The sequence below is a fragment of the Anolis sagrei genome, chromosome 1, assembly GCF_037176765.1.
Source record: "Anolis sagrei isolate rAnoSag1 chromosome 1, rAnoSag1.mat, whole genome shotgun sequence".
Classification (NCBI taxonomy): Eukaryota; Metazoa; Chordata; class Lepidosauria; order Squamata; family Dactyloidae; genus Anolis; species Anolis sagrei.
Genome location: NC_090021.1, coordinates 53,963,787 through 53,990,654, shown reverse-complemented (window position 1 = coordinate 53,990,654; position 26,868 = coordinate 53,963,787). Strand labels below are relative to the sequence as shown.

General features: G+C 39.9%; 1 protein-coding gene across 3 annotated transcripts in view; it reads left to right on the top strand.

The window, feature by feature from the left end:
• CNST (consortin, connexin sorting protein) overlaps nt 1-26,868 on the top strand; it is a 59,255-nt gene that overhangs the window by 16,511 nt on the left and 15,876 nt on the right. For all 3 annotated transcript variants that reach the window (XM_060753938.2, XM_067464602.1, XM_067464603.1), the window contains 7 exons: nt 228-635; nt 9,542-9,720; nt 9,978-10,008; nt 13,289-13,375; nt 13,707-13,821; nt 24,561-24,582; nt 24,749-24,845. In XM_060753938.2, coding sequence (XP_060609921.2) covers nt 281-635; nt 9,542-9,720; nt 9,978-10,008; nt 13,289-13,375; nt 13,707-13,821; nt 24,561-24,582; nt 24,749-24,845 — 886 coding nt within the window. In that variant the 5' untranslated portion in view covers nt 228-280. The remainder of the gene's footprint in view (nt 1-227; nt 636-9,541; nt 9,721-9,977; nt 10,009-13,288; nt 13,376-13,706; nt 13,822-24,560; nt 24,583-24,748; nt 24,846-26,868) is intronic.

The following is a 26,868-nucleotide window of genomic DNA, read 5'->3' as shown; positions in this document are numbered from 1 at the left end:
GAAAATCCTATATTAGGAGTAATTTTTTTTCAAGACAACAGTTTTCTCTGATGTATAAAGTATAGTCATTATGTTTCACAGTGTGAGATGCTATCTATCTTGAAGACAATTGTCAGAATAATAGAAAGAAATCTACATGTATATCCTGTGTGATACAATACAGCAGACTGAGGTTTTGGTTATTGTAGGAATTCAAGCATCTTTTTTTCCCTTTTTCCCTTTTTTAGAGCTGAGAATCATTGGACAAAGAGGGTATTAAGTTCACCATAGGAACGCTCTAATGGATGAAAGGGAATCTCCTACAAATGACCAGCAGTTAAATTTACAAGACTTACTCCATACAGATACACAGGTGGAAAGGATCCAAACGCGCTTGCCCTTTTCTCCAGATGAAAATGAAAATCAGTTTAGCAGCAGCAAGCATGATACTGTAAAAAGGCGAGACAACACAATGGGAAGAGTTGAGCAGGACAGCATAAATAATAATGAGGACAGTGAAGAGTACACATCTTTCTGTCAGGATAATGAAAGTGATAAGCCATCTCAAAGTTTTCCTGCAGATGAAATGCTCCTTGTAGAACAATGTACCTCCGAAAGAAACAATCCAAGAAAAACACAAAAAATCAGCAATGAAGGTACTGTGGCTTTTTAAATAAATACATTAGGCTTGTTTGAAATGTTGAAACAACCGTACTCATATTACCAGAACTACTGTGTTTCTTTCGCTTTTAATCTGACTTAAGTGCATCTCTGAGATAGGACATGCTTGATAAACTACATATACAAGCAGACAGATCCCAGCTGTTGGTTATCTATTTGATAAAATATTTATAGATCACTCTGTTGCCCAAAACATAGCTGTTTTAATAAAATAATATTTGCTTGCCACTTCTGCTGTTGGTCAGAAAATCAGCTTGATCACTGGAAATTAACAAGACAGGATATGTATTTTCCTAAGATGATGCAGAACCTTGGGTTAGTTATTTTAAAATGTTATTAATGAATTAATAAGGTTTGCTTCTGGCACACTTTAGAGAAAATATAACCATGCTAAATTACATACATTTGTTAAACGAAATGCACTTAATTCTTCTATGAGTTTGAGCACAGTCAGCAGAACAATGATTTTGAGATGGTTTTTGTTGCCTCCTATATTTCAATAGAATTATTTTCTTGAAGCATTTGCCTGAGGCCATCACTTTTCTCTGTTAGCCAGTAAAATGGCTTGTCACATGCAATCAAGGAAAGATTTGGGCTGTTCAGTGAAAATAGGAGAATGGCATGTTCATGTTTTCAAAGCTTGTGTACTGTCTCATGTATACTAAGTAAAATCATAGAAAATAAATACCTTAAATAACATCAGGCTAAATTTACAGGGTTAAGAAAACTACAGTGTAGAACAACTACAGAGAAATTAAAAACAATAAAATATGGGATTTTTGCTTTACTATTTTCTCTTCTTGTGTGCCTTCAGAGAATTTCTGACTCATGTCGACCCCAAGCCAACTTTCTCATGGGTTTGTTTTTTGGAGGGTTGTTTTTTTTTTTGTTTTTTTTTTTTGCAAGATTTGTAGGAGGTTTTTCTTTTGCTGGATCTATGCTGCTATATAATCCAATTTCAGAATGCAGATTTACTTCATTGAACTGGCTTATATGAGTCTATACTACCATATATGGCAATGTAGATCTAGTTTTAGCCTTCCTCCAAGACTGGCCTAAAATTATCCAGTCAGTTTCCATAGTGGAGTGGTGATTCAAACTTGGTCCCTAGAGTAAGGGTCCAACCACTACACCACTTTTTCTCTCCTGACTATTTTAAAATAATGAAATTTTGGCAGCAGTAAAAGTACAGGTTTCATACCACTATTCCAAAATGTTTGGGGCCAAGTGTCCGTATTTTGGATTTTTTTCTGATGGAACCCAAGCCTAAACACAAAATTAATTTATGTTGCATATATGTGTTATACAAATAACCTGGAAGTAATTTATACAACATTTTTAATTTTTAATAATACTGTGTGTGAAACAAAGTTTGTGTATATTGAGCCATCAAAATGCAAAGATGTCACTCTCTTAGGACACATCTACTTGACAGTGTATCCTGAAGGACAGGCAATTCAGTAGTGTGGTGGCCAAAATACACACAGCACTGATTCGGTCTAATGTGGGCCAATGTCATCTGAATGTGGCCTCGAACCATATTAACCAAAGTCCCAAGAATTCTGATCAGCCTGTGAGTGGTTGGACTGGTACACCTGTTTCCATGGCCATTCTATATTCCTTAGGCTCAAGGGGTCCAGGGACCCAGGATGGCACTAACTCTCTGGTGCCTTCCTCCCATTCTTCTTGTCACAGTGGTCGATTAGTATAACATGGCTCAGGTTGGTCACTTTTCACCTGGAGTAAAGCTGGCCGGAGAATGGGAAAGGGAAGGGGAGGGAGCACTTCTTCCTTTCCACTTCGTGCATCGCTCTGCATCCCAGCTAATGTCACTCCAGGTGGTGACCAACCAATGAGAAACATTTCACACCTGCTGGTCGCCATGACAGCAGAAATAGGAGCAGGATGGTAAGAGTTGCTGTCTGGCAGTACCAAGCTGGATCTGATGCCACTGGAGGGTCAGGAGTCCCTCCTGCCTCCGCAATGGTTGGGTAGGGTGGTGGTCTAATCCACCCTGTGGCAAATCAAGCATTTGCCCAGGAGAAGCCACCCATCTGGGTGATTTTGGAATATTTTGGAATTTGGAATTCCAGATAATGCATACTCAACTAATATCTCCTGATTTTAGGATATGTTGAGCAGGATAGTTCCATACAATGTATAATTGGACATAAAGAACATAGTTGCTCTTCATAAGTACTATATTGCCACTTAGTTGCTTATTGTTTGTCTTATTTATAGATAACAAGAACCATTGGCACAGAGGAGAACCAATGAGTGTGGGCAGTGCTTTAATATTTTTAGTTATTTTAATTCAAGTTGAGTACTGTTTATGATGTGGAGGGAGATACAATTCAGAGGGTATTTTTTCAAGCAATGAAGATCATATCACTTGCCCTTCCCAGTTCCAGTAACAAATCATGAAACTTCATATTGATTTTCATATTGAACTTTATTAGTGTTTAGTTATCTGTAAAATCAACAGAATCTAGCCTTACAACTACTACGACTACTGCATACTTAGCAAGTTACATCTGCTTCGAATTGAAGCATTATACCATTATGTAAAGGAGTTTGCAGAGATGAGAGAAACTAAATATGGTATGATTTCTTTGCTGTTCTCATGACCACATTCTATCAAAGATAGTCAGTAAACTATAAGAACTCTTACCTATATACAAATAATTTAGATTTTATATTATGTGCTGTAGATCCACACTTAAAATAACATTGTACTTTACAACTTATGGCAACCCTAAGGTGAACCTATCAGTGGGTTTTCACTCTAGCAACCTTCAAGAAGGATCTTAAAACCTGCCTTTTCCGTTGCACCTTTGGAGAGTGACCTTACTTCTCCTTTTGTTCGTTTCCTCCAAATGTTTGTCCCCACACTGTACATCCCCCTGCCTGTTTGAAGGCCTGTCTCCACTACTCAGTTGCCAATGAGTTTCTTCCTCTCAAATATTTCCATTTCATTTCTCATCCTGAGTTTTTTTTATCATTTTATCTTGTACATGTGGCCCGCTCATTGTGACTGTGATTTATCTCTCACTGTATTTTTTGCACTGTTTTATTGTATTCTTATGTTTTATTTATTCTATTGTGATGTTTGTTATGTGTTTATGGTTTTATTCTGTTGTAATGCACTCCTGGGCTTGGCCTCATGTAAGCCGCCCCGAGTCCCCTTTTGGGAGATGGTGGCGGGGTATAAATAAAGATTATTATTATTGACACAAAAGCACAGTATGTCATAGCAAACGAGATCTATATGCTGGATTTCGTATCACAAAATCACAAGTCGAACACTTCCCAAGCGTCTAGGACTGTGGGATGTATTTTCGAATGATCCTCGCAGATCCAAGTAAGATGGCCTTTTGCAGTTGACAGATCGTGATTTTGTCGATGTTTATTGTTTCCAAATGCTGGCTGAGATCTTTTGGCATGGCACCTAATGTGCCAATGACCACTGGGACCACCTGTACTGGTTTATGCCAGAGCCTTTGCAGTTCGATTTTGAGGCCTTGATAGCGGCTGAGTTTTTCCTGTTGTTTTTTCTCAATGCGGCTGTCACCTGGTATGGTGACATCAATAATCCAGACTTTTTTCTTTTCCACAATCGTGATGTCTGTTGTATTGTGTTCCAAAACTTTGTCAGTCTGGATTCGAAAGTCCCACAGTATTTTTGCATGTTCATTTTCCACGACCTTTGCGGGTTTATGATCCCACCAATTCTTTACTGCTGGCAGGTGGTACTTGTGACATAAGTTCCAGTGAATCATCTGGGCCACAGAGTTGTGTCTTTGTTTGTAGTCAGTCTGTGCGATTTTCTTGCAACAGCTGAGGATATGATCCATGGTTTCATCAGCTTCCTTGCACAGTCTGCATTTTGGGTCATCCGCTGATTTTTCAATCCTGACCTTAATTGCATTGGTTCTGATGGCTTGCTCCTGGGCTGCAAGAATCCGGCCTTCTGTCTCCTTCTTCAGGGTTCCATTCATGAGCCATAACCAGGTCTTCTCCCTGTCAACTTTTCCTTCAATCTTCTCAAGGAACTGCCCATGTAAGGCTTTGTTGTGCTAGTTGTCAGCTCTGGTTTGGAGTGCAGTTTTCTTGTACTGGTTCTTTGTCTGCTGTGCTTTGAGAAGTTTCCGATTATTGACTTCAATTAAAGCAGGTTCTTGGCTTTCCTTGACATATTCTGCCAGGACGTGTTTTTCTTCTTCAACTGCTTGTTTGACTTGTTAAAGTCCTCTGCCCCCTGACTTTCTAGGCAGATAGAGCCAGTCAACATCACTGCGAGGATGTAATGAATTATAAATGGTCATGAGTTTTCTTGTTTTTTCTGTCCAAATTGTCCAGTTCTCCCTGTGTCCAGTTTACGATGCCTGCAGTATATCTTATGACAGGTATGGCCCAGGTGTTTATGGCCTTGATGATATTGATTATTGTTGTTTTTTGTTGTTGTTGTTGTTGTTGTTGTTGAGAGGGGGGTAATGGTTTGTGGAGGGTTTTTTTTTGTATTCCTGTGATATTATGTTGTCCTAATTTTGCTCTGATTAGCAGTAATAAACTCAGTACTTAAACCCATACTAGTTTTATTAGAAAAGGGAATATATTTGTTCCTATCAGTTTGACCTGTCAGTCCTTTGTTCTCATATCATGCTATGATAAACTAATAAATGAAATTCCACATTATGTAAGTTTGTTTTAGTTTCTTGGATAACATTAAGGCAGGATAGTGTTTTCACGGTGTAAATGTACATGCTAGTGTGTGTACTGAGCAGAGGTTTCCTGCAATGTCTTTCCAATAGAAGAATACTACAATGCTGTGTTCCAGTCCTGTCTTGGGAATGGAACTAGGTCACTTTCACTCTGTATTTCATATTAACTCTTTCCTTCCATAATCGATATCACTACTGGTTTTTTAACAAAAGCAAGGGAAAGATTATATTGGATAGAGACTTTGTTAGTCATTTCAAAATAAAGTTCTGCTTTGTTTCCAGGCAAAATTCAAAATGCTGACTGTGATTTATAAAGCGTTATGCAGCTTGGGACAGACTGTCTGAAAGACTGCTTCTCCCAGTATAAACCTAACAGAATAGGCTTCCTCATGCTCCTATTCTCCTATCATAGCCACGGCTGATCACATAGCAGGGAACCTTTTCAATGGCTGCTCCCAAACTGTGGTATTCTCTTGTATGGGAAGCTAGATTGATATTTCACTTATGCCGTGCTTTCCATTGCAAGTTCTCTCTAGAAGTATTCCATAAACACTTCATCTCATCAGTTTATATGCTGAGAAACTAAATTATATTTTTGGAACAACACTGAAAATATGTGAACCTGGATTAGAAAAATACAATTAGGACCATAAACACCAGGTATGCTTGTTTCTGTTTTGCAATAGACTTATGATCTTTTGCATATAGCTGGTTTTGTGCTAGCAGAAATAAATTCTGCTTTGGTAAGCAGGACACCTAATATGTATTGATGACCAATATTCACTGCAGCTCTTTCCATCTTCCCCCAAGCAACTAAGATTGAACGACCCCCTTGAACAGTGTTGGGCATGTAATAGTAAGCAGCAAATGATAGAGGGATTGGTGAAAAATCAATCCTTATAAAACAGCTTCTTGCAAGCACAGTATCACTGAGCAATGCAACTTGTTCTCTTCGAACACCAAATTTATCTAAACAGCTTTATGAGTATACATTCCTACAACCAAGCTAAATATTGGTTCCTGTTTCATGAAATTGACAATACAGCTGCAATTAAGAGTTTAAATGGTTTTGGACATAAGGCCATCCACAGGATGTCATTATAGCCAGAGTGTTCTGAATTGGAACAAAATAAGAAAAAATTGTGGGTTGTGAACTTTTTAATAATTTGTTTGACTTTGTTGAATGTAATACCATATTTCAGTTCTTTAAATTCAGAACTAGATGCCTGGAAGATAGGCTGTCTTTGTGAAACAGAAGGAAAAAATATGCAGACAGGTTTTTTAAAGCACTGCTATTTCATTGTGGCTGAACTATAATCATCATCATCACCATCATCATCGTCATTTTCTTTATACCCCGCCACCATCTCTCCGGAGGGACTCAGGGCAGCTAACATGAGGCCAGCCCAAACAAAATTACAATAAAGCAGAAACATATAAACAAAAACAATAGCATCACATAAAATACATAGTAATAACATGGTAAAATAAAAATAACAAAATCATAATAAAACAAATGATAAAATGGTACGTAATAGAATTAGACAAACAGAGCGAGGGTAAATATCATAAGTCTCTTTCTAGCTTCAGAGTTCAGACAGAATTCACTGAGCAATTTCAAATATCGCCAAATGTTCACAGTGCTACATGATATCCCCATACAGAGGACTGGGCTTCGTAAGACTAAAGAAGCCAAAAGCTGTCACCCAAAAGGCTGTAATTCTACATAATATATGTCGAAGAAACTGGGTCAGTTATATAAAGGAGAACCAAAGGGGAATTACTTCATTTCTCCTTCAATAGAAAACCATCATAATTTTCAGTGTGCTTTTGCATCTTGGATCAAAGTATTATTTAAACCAACAGACATTTAAAAGACTATATTATTATCATTATTTATTGGTCTTTAATGTGCCAGAAGGTTCTTCATTGTGTTACCAACAAAATGCCATTAGAGCTATTATTCTGAAATTTGAAATACAGTATTTTTTTTTCTTTTCAATGTCCTCAGTATCAATACAGTTGTGTGAAAGAACCTGAAGACTGCTTTTTAAGGCTATGGGTCTCATGCAACATAGTTTTAGCTCATATTCCAAACCTTGAAAATGATGTACAATGAAGGCATATCTCTGTCAATAAAGCCTCTGACAAAAAAAGTTCCTTTTTACAAAAATCTTAGTATTCTGCTCATCCCCCCCACCCTCCCACCCCAGTTTCTTATCAACCCCGAGTAGCTAGATGTTTTTGAGTAGTGTCAGTACTGGGAGGATATTGAATGAAGGTTGCAAAAACATAGGCATTCGGTGTCAGGCCTCAGGAGTATGTCCACAGCAAATGCTGCAATAAAGGTTGAACTGGGAAAGAATGGGATTCTACTCTAGTCGGTCTTATTGTAGCTGTGCGTGCCTCCCTAAACAGTCAAGATAAACAGCAGGTACCATCAGTATCCCTTGCAGAGCATGTGTGAACAGTATAATGTAGATTGTTTTGGTCACCAAACTGGAAATCATAAAGAAATTGGAAACAGGTGAAAGAAAAAAATCAATTCTGGGGGGGGAAATGGACACATTTCTAAGTGGTCTCTAAAAGGTTTAGAATGTCTTTGGTTATTTATGCAAAACTTACCTGATCTTTCACAAATGAATATTATTAGCTTTGAATAAAATAATTGCAGCAATTGCCAAATTATGTTTTTTTTAATTATGCAGGAGGATATCCCTGCTCTCTTCATGTTATTTCTGCCTCTGGTATCAAAGTTTTTGTTAAAGAAGTAATGCCCAGGAACACCTCTTACAGGAATTGAATGGTCCTTGTGATTTCTTCCATCTCTGTGATCTATATATACCTGTACTGCCAGGCAACCTATAGCCCAGGATTTTGAAGGCATAGTTATGCAAAGAATATTATCAGTCTGGAGAGAAAACGAAGGGAGAATTGAGGCGGGAGCTACATCTGAGTTCTGTTTGTGTTAAGGAATCTTCTCAGGTCTGGTCAGATGGATTTGGATGCTGCACAATTCTGTCTCTTCCAAGGTTTGGAAGCCTCTCTGAATTATGCTAAAAGCCTTAACAGAAACCTCCAAAGTAGATGTGATATTAATTGTGTCAGTACAGTTAGCATGCGTATTTTTGTTAAGTAAGTAGCTGTAGGGAAGACCAATAAACGTAAAGATTAAAGAAGTATGCAGAAGGAGCTTTTAATACTTTCTTTTCCTTTCCTAATCAAGATAACCTAAAGAGAACAAGGAGGATGGAGAGAGGGAAACTGAGTAGATCAGTAAGTAAAAATAATACAGAGAGGGAAGCATTGTGGTCACTGCTATTACCCCTCAAAAAAGGAGACAGAGGGAGAGAGAACTAAAAAAAGAAAAGGCACTCAAAAGGATAAGTAAGCCATCTAGATTGCAGTGGACATAGTACTGAAACAATGTGTATTTTTTCCAGCAAATGTTAGTACCTATACGGGCAGTCCCTGAGTTACAACCATCCAACTTGCAAACGACTCACAGTTAAGAATGGGGATGAAACAACAAGAAGTGAGAGAAATCTACCCCTCAGAAAGGAAATTCACTCCTGAAAGAGTTAACCTGAGGGAAAGATGTCTCCATTGAAGCTTTATCACCAATCCTTGTTTCCACAACAAGCCAGTTTGCCTGATCTTTACACAAAAGCCATGCCTGGGTGGTTTCTGAACACTCCCCAGCAGATTTTGGAGTATGCTAGCAGCTGACAAGCAAAGACCTGATTAGTATCTCCCAAATGCACTGAATTGAGTGTTCTGGCAACAGAAGTGCAATGTTGGATACTGCCCTGGGTGTTTGAATGATGCTAGTTTCTTCATTACACACTACAGCCATCATTATCATTACAGATGGCTTTGAAATATGCCTTAGATATATTGAGACATCATAGTATTTTGAAACAATATGTTCCGAAGACAGACCAGAGTAGTATTTGATTATAGGCAAGAAGTGAAAGAGATTCCCCAACCCTTTAAAATCTTGTTTCACATCCCAGGCCTTAGAAATAAGAAAACTGCTTTGTGTATGTACATAGAGCAATAACGACACAAGTTTGGCGATAGCTAAATAGATGAAATATATTTGAGAAACTTGATTTTTTTAAATTGGAGCGGGGAACTTTTTTTTCCCATTTCTGCAGTTAAGTGGGAGAAGACTGCCACGGCAGCAGCAACTCATGCCCAAGATGAAGATGAAAGCACAACAAATGCAAACTGTTCCCAGAAGGATCCAAACCAAACCTTGCAGGCCCTCTTCTCTCTCCTACGAGAGGAATTTGAGCAGATGGATTTGCGATTGCTGCCCCTGTATCTCCATCAGGTAATGAGAATACACACATTGATTTCCCCCCAGTATTTTTAACTATATTGTTGCTATATAGCTTCATTTATACAAGACAAAGGTGGATTTTTGCAAATACAGTACAAGCTATGTATTTTAGTAGCTGTGTTTTTACGTAAACCTTGGTAACCGATGTTAACTGTGCTAATTTTATTTTTTTCTCCAATATTAGGAAACAGTATTCCCTAATATTGAATAAATGAATATAGTAATAATTACATCTTTTTCATTTACAGATTGCTGAAACCTATTTTCAAAATGGAGAATGTATCCTTTTTAAAATTACAGTTGTGTTGCATGCCATTACCATGAATAAATACCATATTATTGAAGGCATTAAGCTGCTTGGCATGATAAACACAAAGTGAGGAAGTTACTATTATCCCTACATGAGATTATTTCTGATTTCTTAATTCTGATTTCTTCATTGACTAAGTACTTTTCTTAGATGAGTGCAGATAGTGGTTCGAAGAACTCTGTATATAATATAAACACTTCCTCATGTGTTGATCTATGAAGATTAACATTGGCATAGTCATGAATATGCATGAATTTGCTCTAGTCTTACCCCCAAGCTAATATAGGCAGATATTGTGTTACATTCATACTACTCTAGTTTCCGGAAACATAATCTCTGAATCATGCCGAATTTTGTAGACTAAAATGGCAATGGATATTTACGTTGCTATAAACCAGATGTCCTAATTTTATGAAGCTGTTTCTATGCGTTAATGGATCCTATAAAACAGGGGTCAACAACTATGGGAGTCCATGGAACTACATTCCCTTCCCACCTCTCCCCACTCCATCTCAAGAGATCTTGGAGAGCTGCACTCTTTCAAAAATATTTTTTCCCTCCCAAAATGCTCTGAAACATCCTCGGCAGAGTATGTGGCTATTTTTATTCTGTGTTTGTCTCCCCAGGGCATTTAAGGTTCAAGAGAGACCTTTTTCCAACAGGAAGGCAGCCTGAGCAGATAGTACCTTCAATATTTAAATAGCTATCACACAAAGTTTATGATGTTATCACACCGATACTCTTCAGCAGTCCCAATTGGTTGAAACAGTCCTAATCTATTGCCATCTCAGTTTTTCAAATGCTTTCATAATGCCCCCATTTCTCTCTCTCTGCTTCCCACTTTCTCTTTTTTTTTCTCATTTTCAGATGCTGCAGTTACTAAAAGGCCAAAATAGTTTACTCTCAATTAATAGGAGAAAATGATAGAAGGGGGAAGAATGTATTGTTGAAGGCTTTCATAGCCGGAATCACTGGGTTGTTGCAGGTTTTTTTCGGGGTATATGGCCATGGTCTAGAGGCATTCTCTCCTGACGTTTTGCCTGCATCTATGGCAAGCATCCTCAGAGGTAGCGAGGTCTGTTGGAAATAGGAAAAAGGGTTTATATATCTGTGGAATGACCAGGGTGAGACAAAGGACTCTTGTCTGCTGGAGCTAGGTGTGAATGTTTCAACTGACCATCTTGATTAGCATATAATGGCCTGACAGTGCCTGGAGCAAACTCTTGTTTCCTCTCTGTTGTTGTGCTGTTGTAATTTTAGAGGTTTTTTTTTAATACTGGTAGCCAGATTTTGTTCATTTTCATGGTTTCCTCCTTTCTGTTGAAATTGTCCACATGCTTGTGGATTTCAATGGCTTCTCTGTGTAGTCTGACATGGTGGTTGTGAGAGTGGTCCAGCATTTCTGTGTTCTCAAATAATATGCTGTGTCCAGGTTGGTTCATCAGGTGCTCTGCTATGGCTGACTTCTCTGGTTGAAGTAGTCTGCAGTGCCTTTCATGTTCCTTGATTCGTGTTTCGGCGCTGCGTTTGCTGGTCCCTGTGTAGACTTGTCCACAGCTGCATGGTACACGGTAGACTCCTGCAGAGGTGAGAGGATCCCTCTTGTCCTTTGCTGAACGAAGCATTTGTTGGATTTTCTTGGTGGGTTTGTAGATTGTTTGTATGTTGTGTTTCCTCATCAGCTTCCCTATGCGGTCAGTGGTTCCCTTGATGTATGGCAGGAACACTTTTCCTCTGGGTGGATCTTCATCTTGACTCTCGTGGCTTGTTCTTGGTCTTGCAGCTCTTCTGATGTCTGAGGTGGAATATCCATTGGCCTGTAGAGCCCAGTTGAGGTGGTTCAGTTCATCTTGGAGGAGGTGGGGTTCGCAGATTCTTTTTGCACGGTCTGCCAAAGCTTTAATGGTGCTTCTTTTTTGACTTGGGTGATGGTTGGTGTTTTTAGGGAAGGGAAGAATCTTACCTTTCCCCTTATGCTCAAGCAAAAGCAAACTGTTGCAGCATCTTCTAGCTTGTGTGCTCTTTTCATTCATAATGTTTATCCTTTGGACTGCACTGTGATTTTCTTTGACCAGACAGATCCTGATTTTTATCTGTAAAATGCTGAAGGATTTATTTATTTACCATGTCAGAAGCGAATTGAGAGTACAGTTATCATGTATATAAAAAAACAAACAAACTTTAGAACTTGGCATTATACTAAATGTCCTTTGAACAGAAGCTGGCCACTTGGAGTGCTTCTGGTGTCGCTGTAAGACACCTCCATTGTGCATGTGGCAGAGCTCAGACCGCATTGTAGTACGTGGTCTGTGGTGTGCTTTTCTCCACACTTGCATGTCATGGACTCCACTTTGTAGCCCCATGTCTGAAGATGGGCTCTGCACCTCCTTGTGCAAGTGCACAGTCTGTTCAGTGCCCTCCAAGTCGCCCAGTCTTCTGTGTACCCAGCAGGGAGTCTCTCATCTGGTATCAGCCATGGATGGAGGTTCTGGGTTTTAGCCTGCCACTTTTGGACTCTCACTTGTTGAGGTGTTCCTGCAAGTATCTCTGTGGGTCTTAGAAAGCTATTTCTTGATTTAAGGCATTGGCATGCTGACTGATATCTGAACAGAGGATGGGCCAGAAATGTCACTGCCTTGGTTCTTTCATTATATGTTGAAGGATTAAGTCACAATATAAATTAAATTTGCCAGTATATTTGCCTACAGTGGATAAAAACAGAGGAAAGTGATGCAAGTAATAGAGTTAAATTTTAAAATTATCAATATATAGATTAAATGTTTGTTTCTGTTTCATCGCAAAGCCACGATGAGGAATGTGTGGCATGCTTGTGTCTGCTCCAGTTTTAATTTTTCCCCATACATAGCTTTTTTTGAAAGCCTTTAATGAGAAATCTAACTTCTGTGTCTTTCTGTTCCATTGTGCTGTTTTGAAGAAATAAATGTTGGCAGTTGGTATAGGATTACATTGTTTGAATTAAATCTAATATCTTTGAAGGAGAAGCTCAGTTTGTTGATGAAATCTCTCATTCCAGAGAGCATGTTGCCCAAAAAAGGTAAAATGTTCAGATGCATAGTGGATTGGGGTATTGACTGCAAGGGGGGGAGGGAGTAGAGTAAATTAAGAGAGTTAATGGTTGTACTTATGTAACCCCAGCATCATAAGGCAGGCTATTACTTTTGGAAATATTTGCAAAATAGCAGCTATACAACACTGCCAGTCTGTGTTTCCCTTTAGTTTTCCAATCAGATGAGAAAGCCATGAAGTTTGTTCAACTGGAACGGTTATATCATGAACAGTTACTTGTAAACCTTTCTTCTATTCAACAGCAGTGGGGTAAGTGTGTGTCATACAGCTGAAGACTTGCCTTTGAATTGAACTTAAGACATCTTTGATGGTTTTATTACAATCAAATAATACCTGTGCATAAAAACAAAAAAAGCTGCATGTTCCTTAGGAATATCCAGTACTGGAGTAGTTATCTAATTTCCATAAATGAAAGGAAGTGTCATTATTTTTAGTCACATCTCTAGTTTTTCAGTACTTTATGCTTTAATATTTGTTAAATGTTTTGAGTCTGAAGTCTATTAAAACTTCTGCTTTTGAAAATGTAGTTTTTTATATAGGTATATATAGGTACATATGAAACATTTTTGTATTTCTGCAGAAAAAAAATGGAAAGCCACAGAATCAAGTGAGGCTCCAGATCTTAAGAATTCTGCGAAAGGTCTAAATAATGAAGAATTAGATAAACTTGCTGAAATTTGCACGTCACATCAAGAGTAAGTTATACACCTTATTTTTCTTGTCAGTAATTCTATGCGCACCTGTGGGTTTTTGCACTTCAGAGTAGTTCAGTTACAGCCAATTCTTGCATTTGTATTTTCCTTGAGGACTGCCTTCTCTATGCTACATTGTAAAGTGGTATGGAAAGTGTCCAATATTTATAATGCTTTCTATTAAAACAGAGCAGCTGTTTCAAAGAATAGCGTACCTGGATTTCAGTAAGGCCTTCGACAAGGTCCCCCATGACCTTCTGGCAAACAAACTAGTACAATGTGGTTAGGCAAAACTACGTTGAGGTGGATCTGTAATTGGTTAAATGGATGAACCCAGAGGGTGCTCACTAATGCTTCCTCTTCATCTTGGAAAGAAGGGGCGAGCGGAGTGCCGCAGGGTTCCGTCCTGGGCCCGGTCCTGTTCAACATCTTTATTAATGATTTAGATGAAGGGCTAGAAGGCATGATCATCAAGTTTGCAGACTGCACCAAATTGGGAGGGATAGCCAATACTCCAGAGGACAGGAGCAGGATTCAAAACGATCTTGACAGATTAGAGAGATGGGCTAAAACTAACAAAATGAAGTGACAAATGCAAGATACTCCACTTTGGCAGGAAAAATGAAATGCAAAGATACAGAATGGGGGACGATGCCTGGCTCGAGAGCAGTACGTGTGAAAAAGATCTTGGAGTCCTCGTGGACAACAAGTTAAACATGAGCCAACAATGTGATGTGGCGGCAAAAAAAGCCAATGGGATTTTGGCCTGCATCAATAGGAGCATAGTGTCTAGATCTAGGGAAGTAATGCTACCCCTCTATTCTGCTTTGGTTAGACCACACCTGGAATATTGTGTCCAATTCTGGGCACTACAATTCAAGAGAGATATTGACAAGCTGGAATGTGTCCAGAGGAGGGCAACTAAAATGATCTGGGGTCTGGAGAACAAGCCCGATGAGGAGCGGCTTAAAGAGCTGGGCATGTTTAGCCTGAAGAAGAGATAGCTGAGAGGAGATATAATAGCCATGTATAAATATGTGAGAGGAAGCCACAGGGAGGAGGGAGCAAGCTTGTTTTCTGCTTCCCTGGAGACTAGGACGCGAAACAATGGCTTCAAACTACAAGAAAGGAGATTCCATCTGAACATTAGGAAGAACTTCCTGACTGTGAGAGCCGTTCAGCAGTGGAACTCTCTGCCCCGGAGTGTGGTGGAGGCTCCTTCTTTGGAAGCTTTTAAACAGAGGCTGGATGGACATCTGTCAGGGATGATTTGAATGCAATATTCCTGCTTCTTGGCAGGGGGTTGGACTGGATGGCCCATGAGGTCTCTTCCAACTCTTTGATTCTATGATTCTATGGTTTCTTTGATTTGGATGTCAGAGCAAATATACAGCTATCATTTCAGAGGATCAAAAATATACTGTGGACCCTGTCTTTTCTTCTTAACCACTGATTTTATTTTCCTTTCACAGGCTTACCTTAATTTAGTTTTGTTGCATTTTTTGCAATATGAGTGGTAATAATTTTTAAATCAAACTTTACTGGGGAATTCCAAATATTTCCAAACTTTGGTTGTAAAAAATTTAAATTCTGAATATGGTTCTTTTTCTGTTGTAAGCAGACTGATCAGATTATCATGGCTAACTTTAAAGCAACTATGAAGGTCAGGGGTGAACAAGCAAGAGGTCAACTGAAATTCATTGTCGCATCTATGTTGAATTCATTGTGAGCAATTTGTGGTAGAACACATTGCTCCCCATCTTTGCTATTATGAGCCATGGATGGTTCATTCACCTCCTTTGTAGGAAGTGGCTAGGTTTTATGTGTCTCTTTACATCAAAACGTTTTGGTGGACAACCACAGCTAACAGTGGCAGTCATGTTACCTCTATGATAAAATTCAGCATCATAACATTTGCCTTCAACTGGAGTCTAATCCCAGTTTAGTCAGATTGGCTGCTCACAACTTCTGCTCTGGTTGTTCTTGCCACGCCAGTGTTCTCTCATTGTTCATACCTCTCAGTGGTGCAAAGAACAAGTCGTCTCTGGAAGGACTCGGATCCTTAACCAATCCAGACGTGCATCCATGGAAAACAGTTGAAGCATTTATATACCACTTTAATGGTCATGGCTTCATCCTATGTAATAGTGTGTAGTGATTAGAATTACTTTCCGGAAAGCTTTAGAGCAGCTGCCTAAACTACAGTCCTAGAGTTCTTCCACTTGTCTCAGGATTTCTTGGGATAGAGCTATCATAATTATAGTGACATTCAACTGCTATAGTTGTACAGTGTGTATATATCCTAAGAGTTAAACAGGTAATGTTTAGTCATGAGTGGCAGTAAGGCATTTGGTTGTCACACAAACCCTTTCCACAGATAGCTGGTTTGACTGAAGTGCTTATAGTTGTCAAAGTTCATGCTAGTTCTCTCCTTCTCTATGCTGTGTTGATCTTCATGCTGAACTAAGTATCACTTTATCCAGGATCAAAACAGATTACGGTTGTCTCATAGGCTAATTTAGAATGGAACAGCTGAAAGCATGATGGGTGATGAGCATAGCAGTTTGCTCTGAGTTGGATAAAGGATGGAACTGGTCAGCAGCATTGTCAGGATCCATTCCTTACATTTAATGCAATGCCTCCCTTGGCTTTTATAGAGAAAATTAAGACATCACTACTCTGTCTTGATCACTTAAGCTGTTGTTGTATATGATACTAAATGCAGGTTTTTAAAGGAACCTTATCAAGGATGGGTTAGGCACACTGGATTTGTTTTGTATTCCCACACATTGAGGAGTATAGGTATACCTCAGTTAACAAAGCATCTTGCAGAAGACCACTTTTTTGTAAAGTCTTTTTATGTCTACCCAACCCCTTTTCCCATCTTTTTTCTTACTGGAACTTTTTTAGCAGCATCAACATCAGGAACATGGTGACCAGACATTTTTTCGTGGTTAGACTGAAGTAGCCTGGCTTAGATCCCTTCCAACAAAACATAAACATGGCAGGAATGTCTCTCATTCTCTAGGCAGTGGTTCCCAAACTTATTTGGCCTACCCCCTGGAAATCAATTTTTCTAAATCTTCTCTTCTTTCTTTTATGCTTTCACCGCCCCCTTACAGTTATTCATTGCCCCCAAATGCACCTGTGGCCATCCCCCCCCCCCAGAGCACCCACTAGGGGGCGGTAACGCCCGCTTTGGGAATCACTGCTCTAGAGCAGTGGGGTTTTTTTGTCCCACAGATGCCCTTGAATATATAATAAAAGTTGTAAACCCCATCCTTGAAAAAAACAAATATATACATTTTGAAAAAAAATGATATAATTTATTATATTGTGTTGGAATTTTCCCAGAGACGAGTCTGAAATGGAAAAATTGCATTTTAAAAGATTACATTCTTAGGTGAAATAAAAAATTCAAAGTAATAAGGAAATAAAAAAATGTCTTTGCTCCTAATTCATGATCCCCAAAATCAACCCACACACTCCAGAGGTTATGAACCCCTGTTATAGAAACTTTAAGGATTTGAATTCAAAATGTGCATAGGCATTTTACAAGGACGATGAACATCATCAGGGACTTCATTTAGAGAATGTGTAAGGGCAACTGTATGACTTCATCTCCCATTATAGAGTGGGCACATGTTCTAGGTAGGATGCTGTCTAGGTGGCTTGTTTTGTACTCCTGTTTGGCATGGCATTCCCTTCTTCTGCTGTGGTTAATTGCATGCTGGTTTTCATTTGTGTGAGCCATAGAGACCTTCAAAGATAGGTTGCATAGCTATAATTATTATTTGGGGTTCTTTTACCCCACCCTTCTCACCCCGAAGGGGACCCAGGGCGGCTTACACAGTAAAGGCACGATTAGATGCCTGCATCACAACAATCATCACAAATTACAATAAAATCACAATTACCAACAGCTTCATGCATAATTCCAATAAAATCAATAAAATCAATACAAACCTAATTCCTCCCTTACATTGTCAGTGTTTGCTGTCTCATAGATCTGCTTTTACTTTTAATACCATTTCGTCAATCCTGCTGGTCTTTAATTGCCTGGTTGCCCAAAGGCCTGGTCCCATAACCAAGTCTTCACCCTCCTCCTGAAGGAGAGGAGGGATGGTGATGCTCTTATTTCCCCGGGGAGTGAGTTCCACAGGTGAGGGGCCACCACTGAGAAAGCCCTGCTCCTCGTCCCCACCAGCCTCACTTGTGAGAGTGGTGGGGTCGAGAGCAGGGCCTCCCCAGATGATCTCAAACTCCGAGGTGGGACATAGCGGGAGATACGTTCGGACAGATACATTGGACTGGAACCGTACAGGGTTTTATAGGTCAAGACCAGCACCTTGAATTGTGCTCGGAACTGAACCGGCAGCCAGTGGAGCTGGCATAGCAGGGGGGTGGTGTGCTCCCTGTATGTCGCCCCAGTGAGCAATCTGGCTGCCGCTCGCTGGACTAGTTGAAGTTTCCGAGCAGTCTTCAAGGGCAACCCCACGTAGAGAGCGTTGCAGTAGTCTATTCGGGATGTAACAAGAGCGTGGACCACCGTGGCCAGATCAGACTTCCCAAGGTACGGGCGCAACTGGTGCACAAGTTTTAATTGCGCAAAAGCTCTCCCGGCCACCGCCAAGACCTGGGGTTCCAGGCTCAGCGGTGAATCCAGGATCACTCCCAAGCTGCGAACCTGCGACTTCAGGGGGAGTGTAACCCCATCCAGTACAGGCTGTAACCCTATACCCTGTTCGGCCTTACGACTAACCAGTAGGACCTCTGTCTTGTCTGTTTTTGTCTTGAATCCTTAAAATGTTTTGAGTTCGCCAGCTTATTGTTAGAAATTTTGGGTCGGATTGAGTGATTTGTTCTCCCTTTGAGTGGTCGTATGTGAATTGACACAACCTCAGCCACCCTCCCTCACATGTCCTGTTTTTCTTTAGCTTCTGGATGAATAAAGTATTCTGAGGAATGTACTGGAATCCTGTCAATGCCCTTGTTGATCACTATAATAGCGAGTTGGCCAGGGCGATCGACATGATCGCTCCTGAACGTCCCCTCTCACTGCGCAGAGTCACACCGTCTCCTTGGTTCACCGAGGAGCTGGCTGTGATGAAGCGCTGGAGGAGGGGTCTAGAGTGCATCTGGAAGAAGTCTCGCAACTTATCTGACCAAGCACGGGCTAAAGCCACTATTAAGGCTGTTAAGATTCACTTCATAGTTCAGCAGCAGATCAATTGCACAACTTCAACGCTTTCCAGAAGCTTCTTCCTGCACAGCTCTCTTCAGTCAACTGCTCCCACAGCCTGCAGCCACACTGGAACCTTTTACAAACACTTGAGCACATCCCCGGCCACTGTCAATTTTACCATTGTCTTTCCCCCAGTCTAGATGATATTACAGACTCACCATAGAACGCAGCCATATCTTGTCCTAGCAGACAGGTTCTTTAATTACATATAGCCTTCGACAACACAACATCACGACACAAGGAGAAATATACACTGTACATAATTTCCTTATATACAATTCATTTACACATAGCAATCTCTGATTGGTTACCAACTGACTTAACCCAAACCCAGGATTGCATCATTCACAATCACCTGGAGTAGGCCAGAGTACACTCCCCAAATGATTCCCCATATACAATCAATGCATGACTCAGCATTCCCAACAGAAGCCCATTAGCAGTGCGTGATTCGGTTTATTATATTACAATACATTGTAAAACCTGACAAAGGCTTATTCCGTGGCTTTGCGAACAGCCAAGAAAGTATTCTCGATTGCTCGCATAGTGTCTGCAGCAAACAGACCATCAGAGTTGTTCCGGGTTGTTGGGGAGCTCCTCCGGGCTCCTGAGGTTGGGGGGCTTCCTGGTGACTCGGTGCAGCGATTTTGCGCACCATTTTTCAGGCAAAGTTGCTCAGATACGTCTTGAGCTGGACTCCAGTTTTAATGCAGTACCAGATGAGGTAACCAAGGTGCCTGTTCAATCTTATGGGATTCTTTTTGTCTTGTTCTGCCGGATGATGTGGAGAGGGTCCTTGGGTCTGTGAGAGCAACCACTTGTGCTCTGGATCCTTGACCTTCCTGGCTAGTTAAACTGTCCAGAGACCGTATCTCCCTCCATGAACCTGCCCGATCCCTCTGATCCTCAAGAGAGGCTTTTCTTTCACCCCCTATTGTTATCTCAGGCCTGCCTTGTGGCTACAAGGGAGAGAGCCTTTTCCTCAGTGGCCCCCCAACTATAGAATACATTGCCCGGTGAGATTAGGCAAACCAAAATTAGAAAGTTTTAAGAAGAATCTCAAAACTTGGCTCTTCCGCTGCGCTTTTGGAGATTAACCGTATAATCTCTCATTGCTATTAACCTTCAACATCGGTCTTTAGTGCATACCTCCTCCCTCTCTGTACGAAGATCCTTCTTTACCCCATCCCGGAAGAGTTGCTCCCTCACAAATAATTGCTTCATTGTTACCTCACCCCATGTTTTTAGCCTTAATATTTTATTCTGTACATGCGGCCCGCTCACTGTTCTATGTTATGAATGATTTTATTGTAATTTTATAATGTGTGCTGTATTCTTATGGTTTATGGATTATGTAATTTATCATGCTGTTGTGTTTTTATTTCATTTATTGTATTGTGTTGTTGGGCTTGGCCTCATGTAAGCCACTCCGAGTCCCCATTGGGGAGATGGTGGCAGGGTACAAATAAAGTTTGTACTGTCCCCCATGCTGTTTAACATCTACATGAAGCCGCTGGGTGAGATCATCCGGAGTTTCGGGGTGCGGTGTCATCTGTACGCAGATGATGTCCAACTCTGTCACTCCTTCCCACCTGCTACTAAGGAGGCTGTCGAGGTCCTGAACCGGTGCCTGGCCGCTGTAACGGTCTGGATGAGGGCGAACAAACTGAAATTAAATCCAGACAAGACAGAGGTACTCCTGGTCAGTCGCAAGGCCGAACAGGGTATAGGGTTACATCCTGTGCTGGATGGGGTCGCACTCCCCTTGAAGGCGCAGGTTCGCAGCTTGGGTGTGACCCTGGACTCGTCGCTGAGCCTGGATCCCCAGGTTTCAGCGGTGACCAGGGGAGCATTTGCACAGCTCAGGCTCGTGCGCCAGCTGCGCCCGTATCTCGGGAAGTCTGACTTGGCCACGGTGGTACACGCTCTGGTCACATCCCGCCTTGACTACTGCAACGCTCTCTACGTGGGGCTGCCCTTGAAGACGGCCCGGAAGCTTCAGCTGGTTCAGCGCGCGGCAGCCATGTTACTAACTGGAGCGGGGGGCAGGGAGCATACAACGCCCTTGTTGTCCCAGCTCCATTGGCTGCCGATCTGCTACCGGACCCAATTTAAGGTGCTGGTTTTGGCCTACAAAGCCCTAAACGGTTCCGGCCCAAAATACCTTTCGGACCGCATCTTGGCCTACGAGCCCACGAGGACCTTGAGATCGTCTGGGGAGGCCCTTCTCTCGATCCCGCCTGCCTCACAGGCACGTCTGGCGGGGACGAGGGAGAGGGCCTTCTCGGTGGTGGCCCCCCGGCTGTGGAACACTCTCCCTGCAGACATCAGACAGGCGCCCTCCCTCATGTCCTTCCGAAAAAGCCTCAAGACATGGCTGTTCGAGAAGGCATTTAATTAAGTGCTATACAATGTGGTAAAGATGACTGGAATGGAACAAGGAATATGAGATTGGTTATGATTCCACTATGAGACGAAGCGGATTTTTAGTGTAGTTTTGTAATTGTTATGTAGTTTATATGTTGTTGTAATTGCCTCTTTGTAAACTGTCTTTTATATGTGTGTACACCGCCATGAGTCGCCCTAAAGGGCTGAGAATGGCGGTTAATAAATGCATCAAATAAATAAATAAATAAATAAATAATTATTTTATTATTATTTAAATGGGTTATGTTAGGAATGCCAATTGAAAGCTAAGTCATTATGACTGACATCCAAACCATCACAGTTTAGTTCGAAACAAGAATTTTGTAATAGGAAACATCTAAAACCACTTATCAGGCTATGTCACAGGAAGGAAAACAATATAAACATGAGTGAAAGAGACTTGGGGAAAGGAGCAAGTTGTACATGACCCAAAGGCAGCAGGTTGCCTGTCCTGTTCTAATGTTGTTGCTGTTTTGGTCTTTCTGTTTCATGTTGTATAGAATAAAGTTTGTCACATGCAGTTTCTAAAAAGCTGGAGCAATAATTGATGCATTTTGTTATTTTACCAGCAGATAAAATCTAGCTTTGTTCTTGATCATTACCTAGACAGGTCTGCAATTTAAAGTAAATATGTTCTCCAAGCACAGAAATGCTTGAAAATACAGTTCCGACCAGTAATGCATTGTAATGGTCTTGTTTGTGACTTCTTTGGATAGTGTTTCAAATGGGAATTATACAGGCTTATATTCTGTGTCCTTGGTTTCTTTCTGACTATTGGGATCTGTTCTAATTTTCTGTTGGGGATCTTTTCTATTTTTAAAACATTTCCAAGGAGTGGGTGGCTCTACTTGTCTCAAGACATTTTGCTATAAATGTTTCCATTATAGAAAAGTCAAAAATCCCTTCAGAATGTATGAAGATGGATCTATGGCTAAAATCTGAATTGATGACTCATTAATCTTTTATGATATTTTCTCTGATCTGGAGAGCTTCAATACAAACTTATTTGCTTTATCTTTTTGTTTTTCTGACTTGAGGGACAATGGATTTCAAACAGCGTGTGATATCCAGTAATTAAGTAACCAAACATTTACATATGTAAGAAGATCTCAGGATCAGTCCACAGTCTTGGGGACAATATTGAGTAGTTTGTGTAGCCATCTGACTTCTTTAGAAGAAGAGCAAGGGCTAAGACTAGGGGCACCAACTATCAAGGCCTTGTCCAGCCATTAAACTCTTACTTCACAGGGCTGCTTTTGAGCTTCTGGGAGAGGTACAATGAATAGCAGTAAACTATGACAGAACATATCAGAAACTGTATTTTACACTCTACATTGATGTAGAATGCAGTCCAGTACAGTGTGGGAATCCACACTGCATTGGACTGCATTCTACATGATCTTTTTCCATGTTTATATTCCACAACTATCAGGTTTATGTTTAATAATTCCATATACGTGTTTTCGTTTTGGGTTTGTTTTACTTAGTCATTAATCAGTTGTGAAGAGAATGTATCAATTTATTCATCAGGCTGTCATGTTAGATTCCTCATAATTTGACAGACTGTTTTGGTTGTCATTTAAGTGTGGAATTTGATAGCAAAACTCCAAGTGGGGTGGCTGCCTAGAATCAAAAGTAAGGCTTGACATAATGTACTGTGGGTTTGTTTTAAAAGGCAAAAATACAGTTTTCTGGGGTGCTGCTATAAAGATTCCCGAAGCAAGAGAGGACAGGAAAACAGGAGAGGACTAAGGCATTGCTGCTAAGACTCCTGCTATTTAAAAGGGGGAGAGGAGAACAGGAGAAAATCTCTGAGCTTTAAAAAAGAGGGAGGGCAGCAGCAAAACACAAAGTCTCATGGAATCTCATTAGAGGCATTTGGTGCCGACCTAAACAGCAATAGATATAGTACAAGCAGTTTCCAAGTTATGAACAAAGATAGGTTCTGTAGGTTTGTTCTTAAGTTGAATATCTGTGTAAGTCAGAACAGGTACATTTTTAAAGTGTAACTCCAGCCAAAAATACATATTCTTAGCTTTGGATAGCATAGGGACTGCCTGTAGAGCTAAAAAAAAGATAGGATAGGAGATATTACTGTGAAAACCCCCAGAGGAAAGTGGAGAAGCAGAAAATCAGATGAGGACTAAGATGTTGCTATTAAGTCTCAGGTTAAAAGGTATTGGGGAAACATACTTCTCATGTTAAAGGAGGGGGTTAGTAAAGTAAGAGCCCCATGGGTCATGGAGAGATGCTGCACCAAGTACACTTCAGATAGTCTAAAACACAAATAGAAAGAAAACTTTATTGCATTGTAATGCCAATCAGCTAGCTGTATTTTTTTTTCAGGGAATAGTCTTTATTTTGTTGGTTTTTTCACTATTCTACTTCACTCCACCTTTTTCTATACCTTTTTCTATTTAGAGTAGTGGCCTTTCCGGAGTTCTTTTCTGTGGATATACTTAAGCACAAATGGGGTGCTTCTTGTAATTTCTTTTGGTTAGGGAAAGTGCTGTTTTCCTCACATAAGAAACTGAGTTGGGAAATGAGTGTCCTGTTAGCCTGTGGGATAACCTTTTTGAGCTGTGCTGACAGTTTTGATTTCACATTTATTTTCCTTCTTGAGAAAAGAGCCCTTATTACCGAGCAAAACAGAAAAAATAAATGCATTGTGCAAATGCTACTGAATATCAGAAAAAATCCAAAGTTGAGCTGAAACCTGCAGCAAATTGAGAAGTCAACTCAGGATGTTTATGTGGGGTTTTTAATGGAGGCATTTGTATAAACAACTGTTGTAAGGTTTCCTCACATCCTGTATTGATTTTACCACTTTGTCTACCTTCAGGGCCATTAGTGATCATTGGCATTTGTAATGATGTTAACATATGGTCTGCCTCACTGCTTTAAAACTATGCTGGCACAGATAATGTTTCAGTGTTGGAAACTTCTGTGCTAATATTAGAGCATGGGGAGAACAAATCTGATTTGTCATCTAGTTTTTATGACGTTTGTTGTGAAGAACATTTGGGTGAAAGCAGCTGTTTAATTTTTTTACTTTATTTTTTGGTTGCAGGCCGCTTATGTCCAGAAGCAAGGTAAGCTATAAAATATTCTTTGGCATAGTTTTATAATTAAGTGTTGGGAGGTTCTTATATTTTCCTAAAAGTAATAAAAAGAGCTTATTTCCCATAACATTTGTTTCATGTAATTTCTTTTAAAAGTAACAGTATTAAATGATAAAAATACGATTTTGTCTTTCAGCTCATAAGTACAGAAAAATCCTTGAGACACCAGAGTTTGATAGGTTTAATGATATCAGAAGATTTAAAGGAAAAACCTTCTGCTGCAAATGATACAGGTATCCTGCTCATAATTTATCTAAGTTTAAATGTAGAAGGTACATGCTGGCATGTGTAAAGAGTTCATTCCTATTAGAAACATTTTTGTAGTATAGTTTGACATATTGAAAATAGTTTTGATGTCCTAGACTTTTTTTGCAAAGAACATAGTATTTAAATAGTATCATTCATTTCCCCAACATTAAAATGGTTTCTGCACATTCATACCACTATTGATAAAATGAAAATAGGAAAATATACTGAAGACAGTCATGATACCGATACCTAACTTAAGGTTTTCTAGATTGGTTCCTGCATGTTTTTCCTTCTTCCCCTAATCTTTTAAGTCTTCTCTTTGCTGCTTTTAACATTTATACACAACTGGTTGAAGGTTTCACAGACTTTGTAATTGGATACAGAATTCTATGTAGCAAAACTGAAAATATAGATTGGCATTATTAAAAATAAATCCTAATTAACTCAACGAAACATGATTCTGAGTAGATCTTTCTAGGGCTGCACTATAAATGAATTACAACTCCATTAACAGCAATAATAACCATCAAACACTGATGTTATTGGCTCATAGATGTACTTAGCAAGGGGCAATATAAAAAGGATGATTCATCCCTCTAATTTTCAGATAATACCAAGAGCTCAGTCCTTTTTCTCACCAGCTCAGGTCAATAATGGAGCAAGGACAATTTTAACTTTCATGGTTAAAAGTCAACAGTGAAGTGTACTGGTATCCATGAACAATTCTAAAATATAAATAATTTCATCTTAAAAGTGCTGTTAGATTTCCTTTTGTTCTCCCTATTTTTTCCCTTTCAATAATACTTTGCTTCTCTTCCTAATATGTGAGAGGAAGTCATAGGGAGGAGGGAGCAAGCTTGTTTTCTGCTGTCCTGGAGACTAGGACGCAGAACAATGGCTTCAAACTACAAGAAAGGAGATTCCATCTGAACATTAGGAAGAACTTCCTGACTGTGAGAGCCGTTCAGCAGTGGAACTCTCTACCCCAGAGTGTGATGGAGGCTCCTTCTTTGGAAGCTTTTAAACAGAGGCTGGATGGCCATCTGTCAGGGGTGCTTTGAATGCAATATTCCTGCTTTTTGGCAGGGGGTTGGACTGGATGGCCCATGAGGTCTCTTCCAACTCTATGATTCTAATGAACCATCATATTCATGATTTTCTCAAAGTTAATGCCCACAGTCCCAACTAATGTCATCAACAGTATAAAGAAGAGTTCTCTCATCACATCAGGAGATGTTCATCCCCATGATATCTACTGTCAGTCTCTTTTCTTTTCTTTTCTTTTCTTTTCTTTTTTTGTGGAGGGTGGCACTCTGCTAAAATAACCTTTTCTAGACCATGCAACTCCTTCATATCAGTCACTTGCAAACTAAAACCTATCCCTAAACATAGTCTTCAGTGGAAAATTGAACCTTCACTGGAATTGTTAAGTGGAGCCCAGATAGAAAACAATTAATGTTTCTTTGATGCAATGCAGAACATGGTGCTTTCATATTGTGGCACCATGGCCAACAGTACTGGCAAGCAGAGTGTCAGGTTTCCATCATACGTCATGTAGCTCAAAAAGTGACCTTTAAAGTGCATTCTTCCTTTTTGTTACTTACAAAATATCAAAATAACTTTTTGTACCTTCCACACAATAACACAATTATTGCTATCATAATAGCTGTGTCCTCATGTGACCTTACTGAAAAAAATCTATTATTTCACATGTTTGTGTACATACTTTGTTATAAATTGGCATTTTTTAAAAAGATGTGGAAACTGAGGATAACATTCCCTGAGTCCATGTCATTAGGCTCTACTGCCTAATGTTTTCTTACATGATAAATATGCCATTTTTGTCATATTAAATTCTGGGCTTTAAAATATTGGAAGCAGGATAAGGCGTGTGAGACCTCTAGTTTGCAGTTTGATTGAAAGGAGGTATAGAACTTGAAATTCCAAGCCCAGTTTGCAACATCACATCTTTGGATATAGGACAAAATGTATATAGGTTACTAAAAA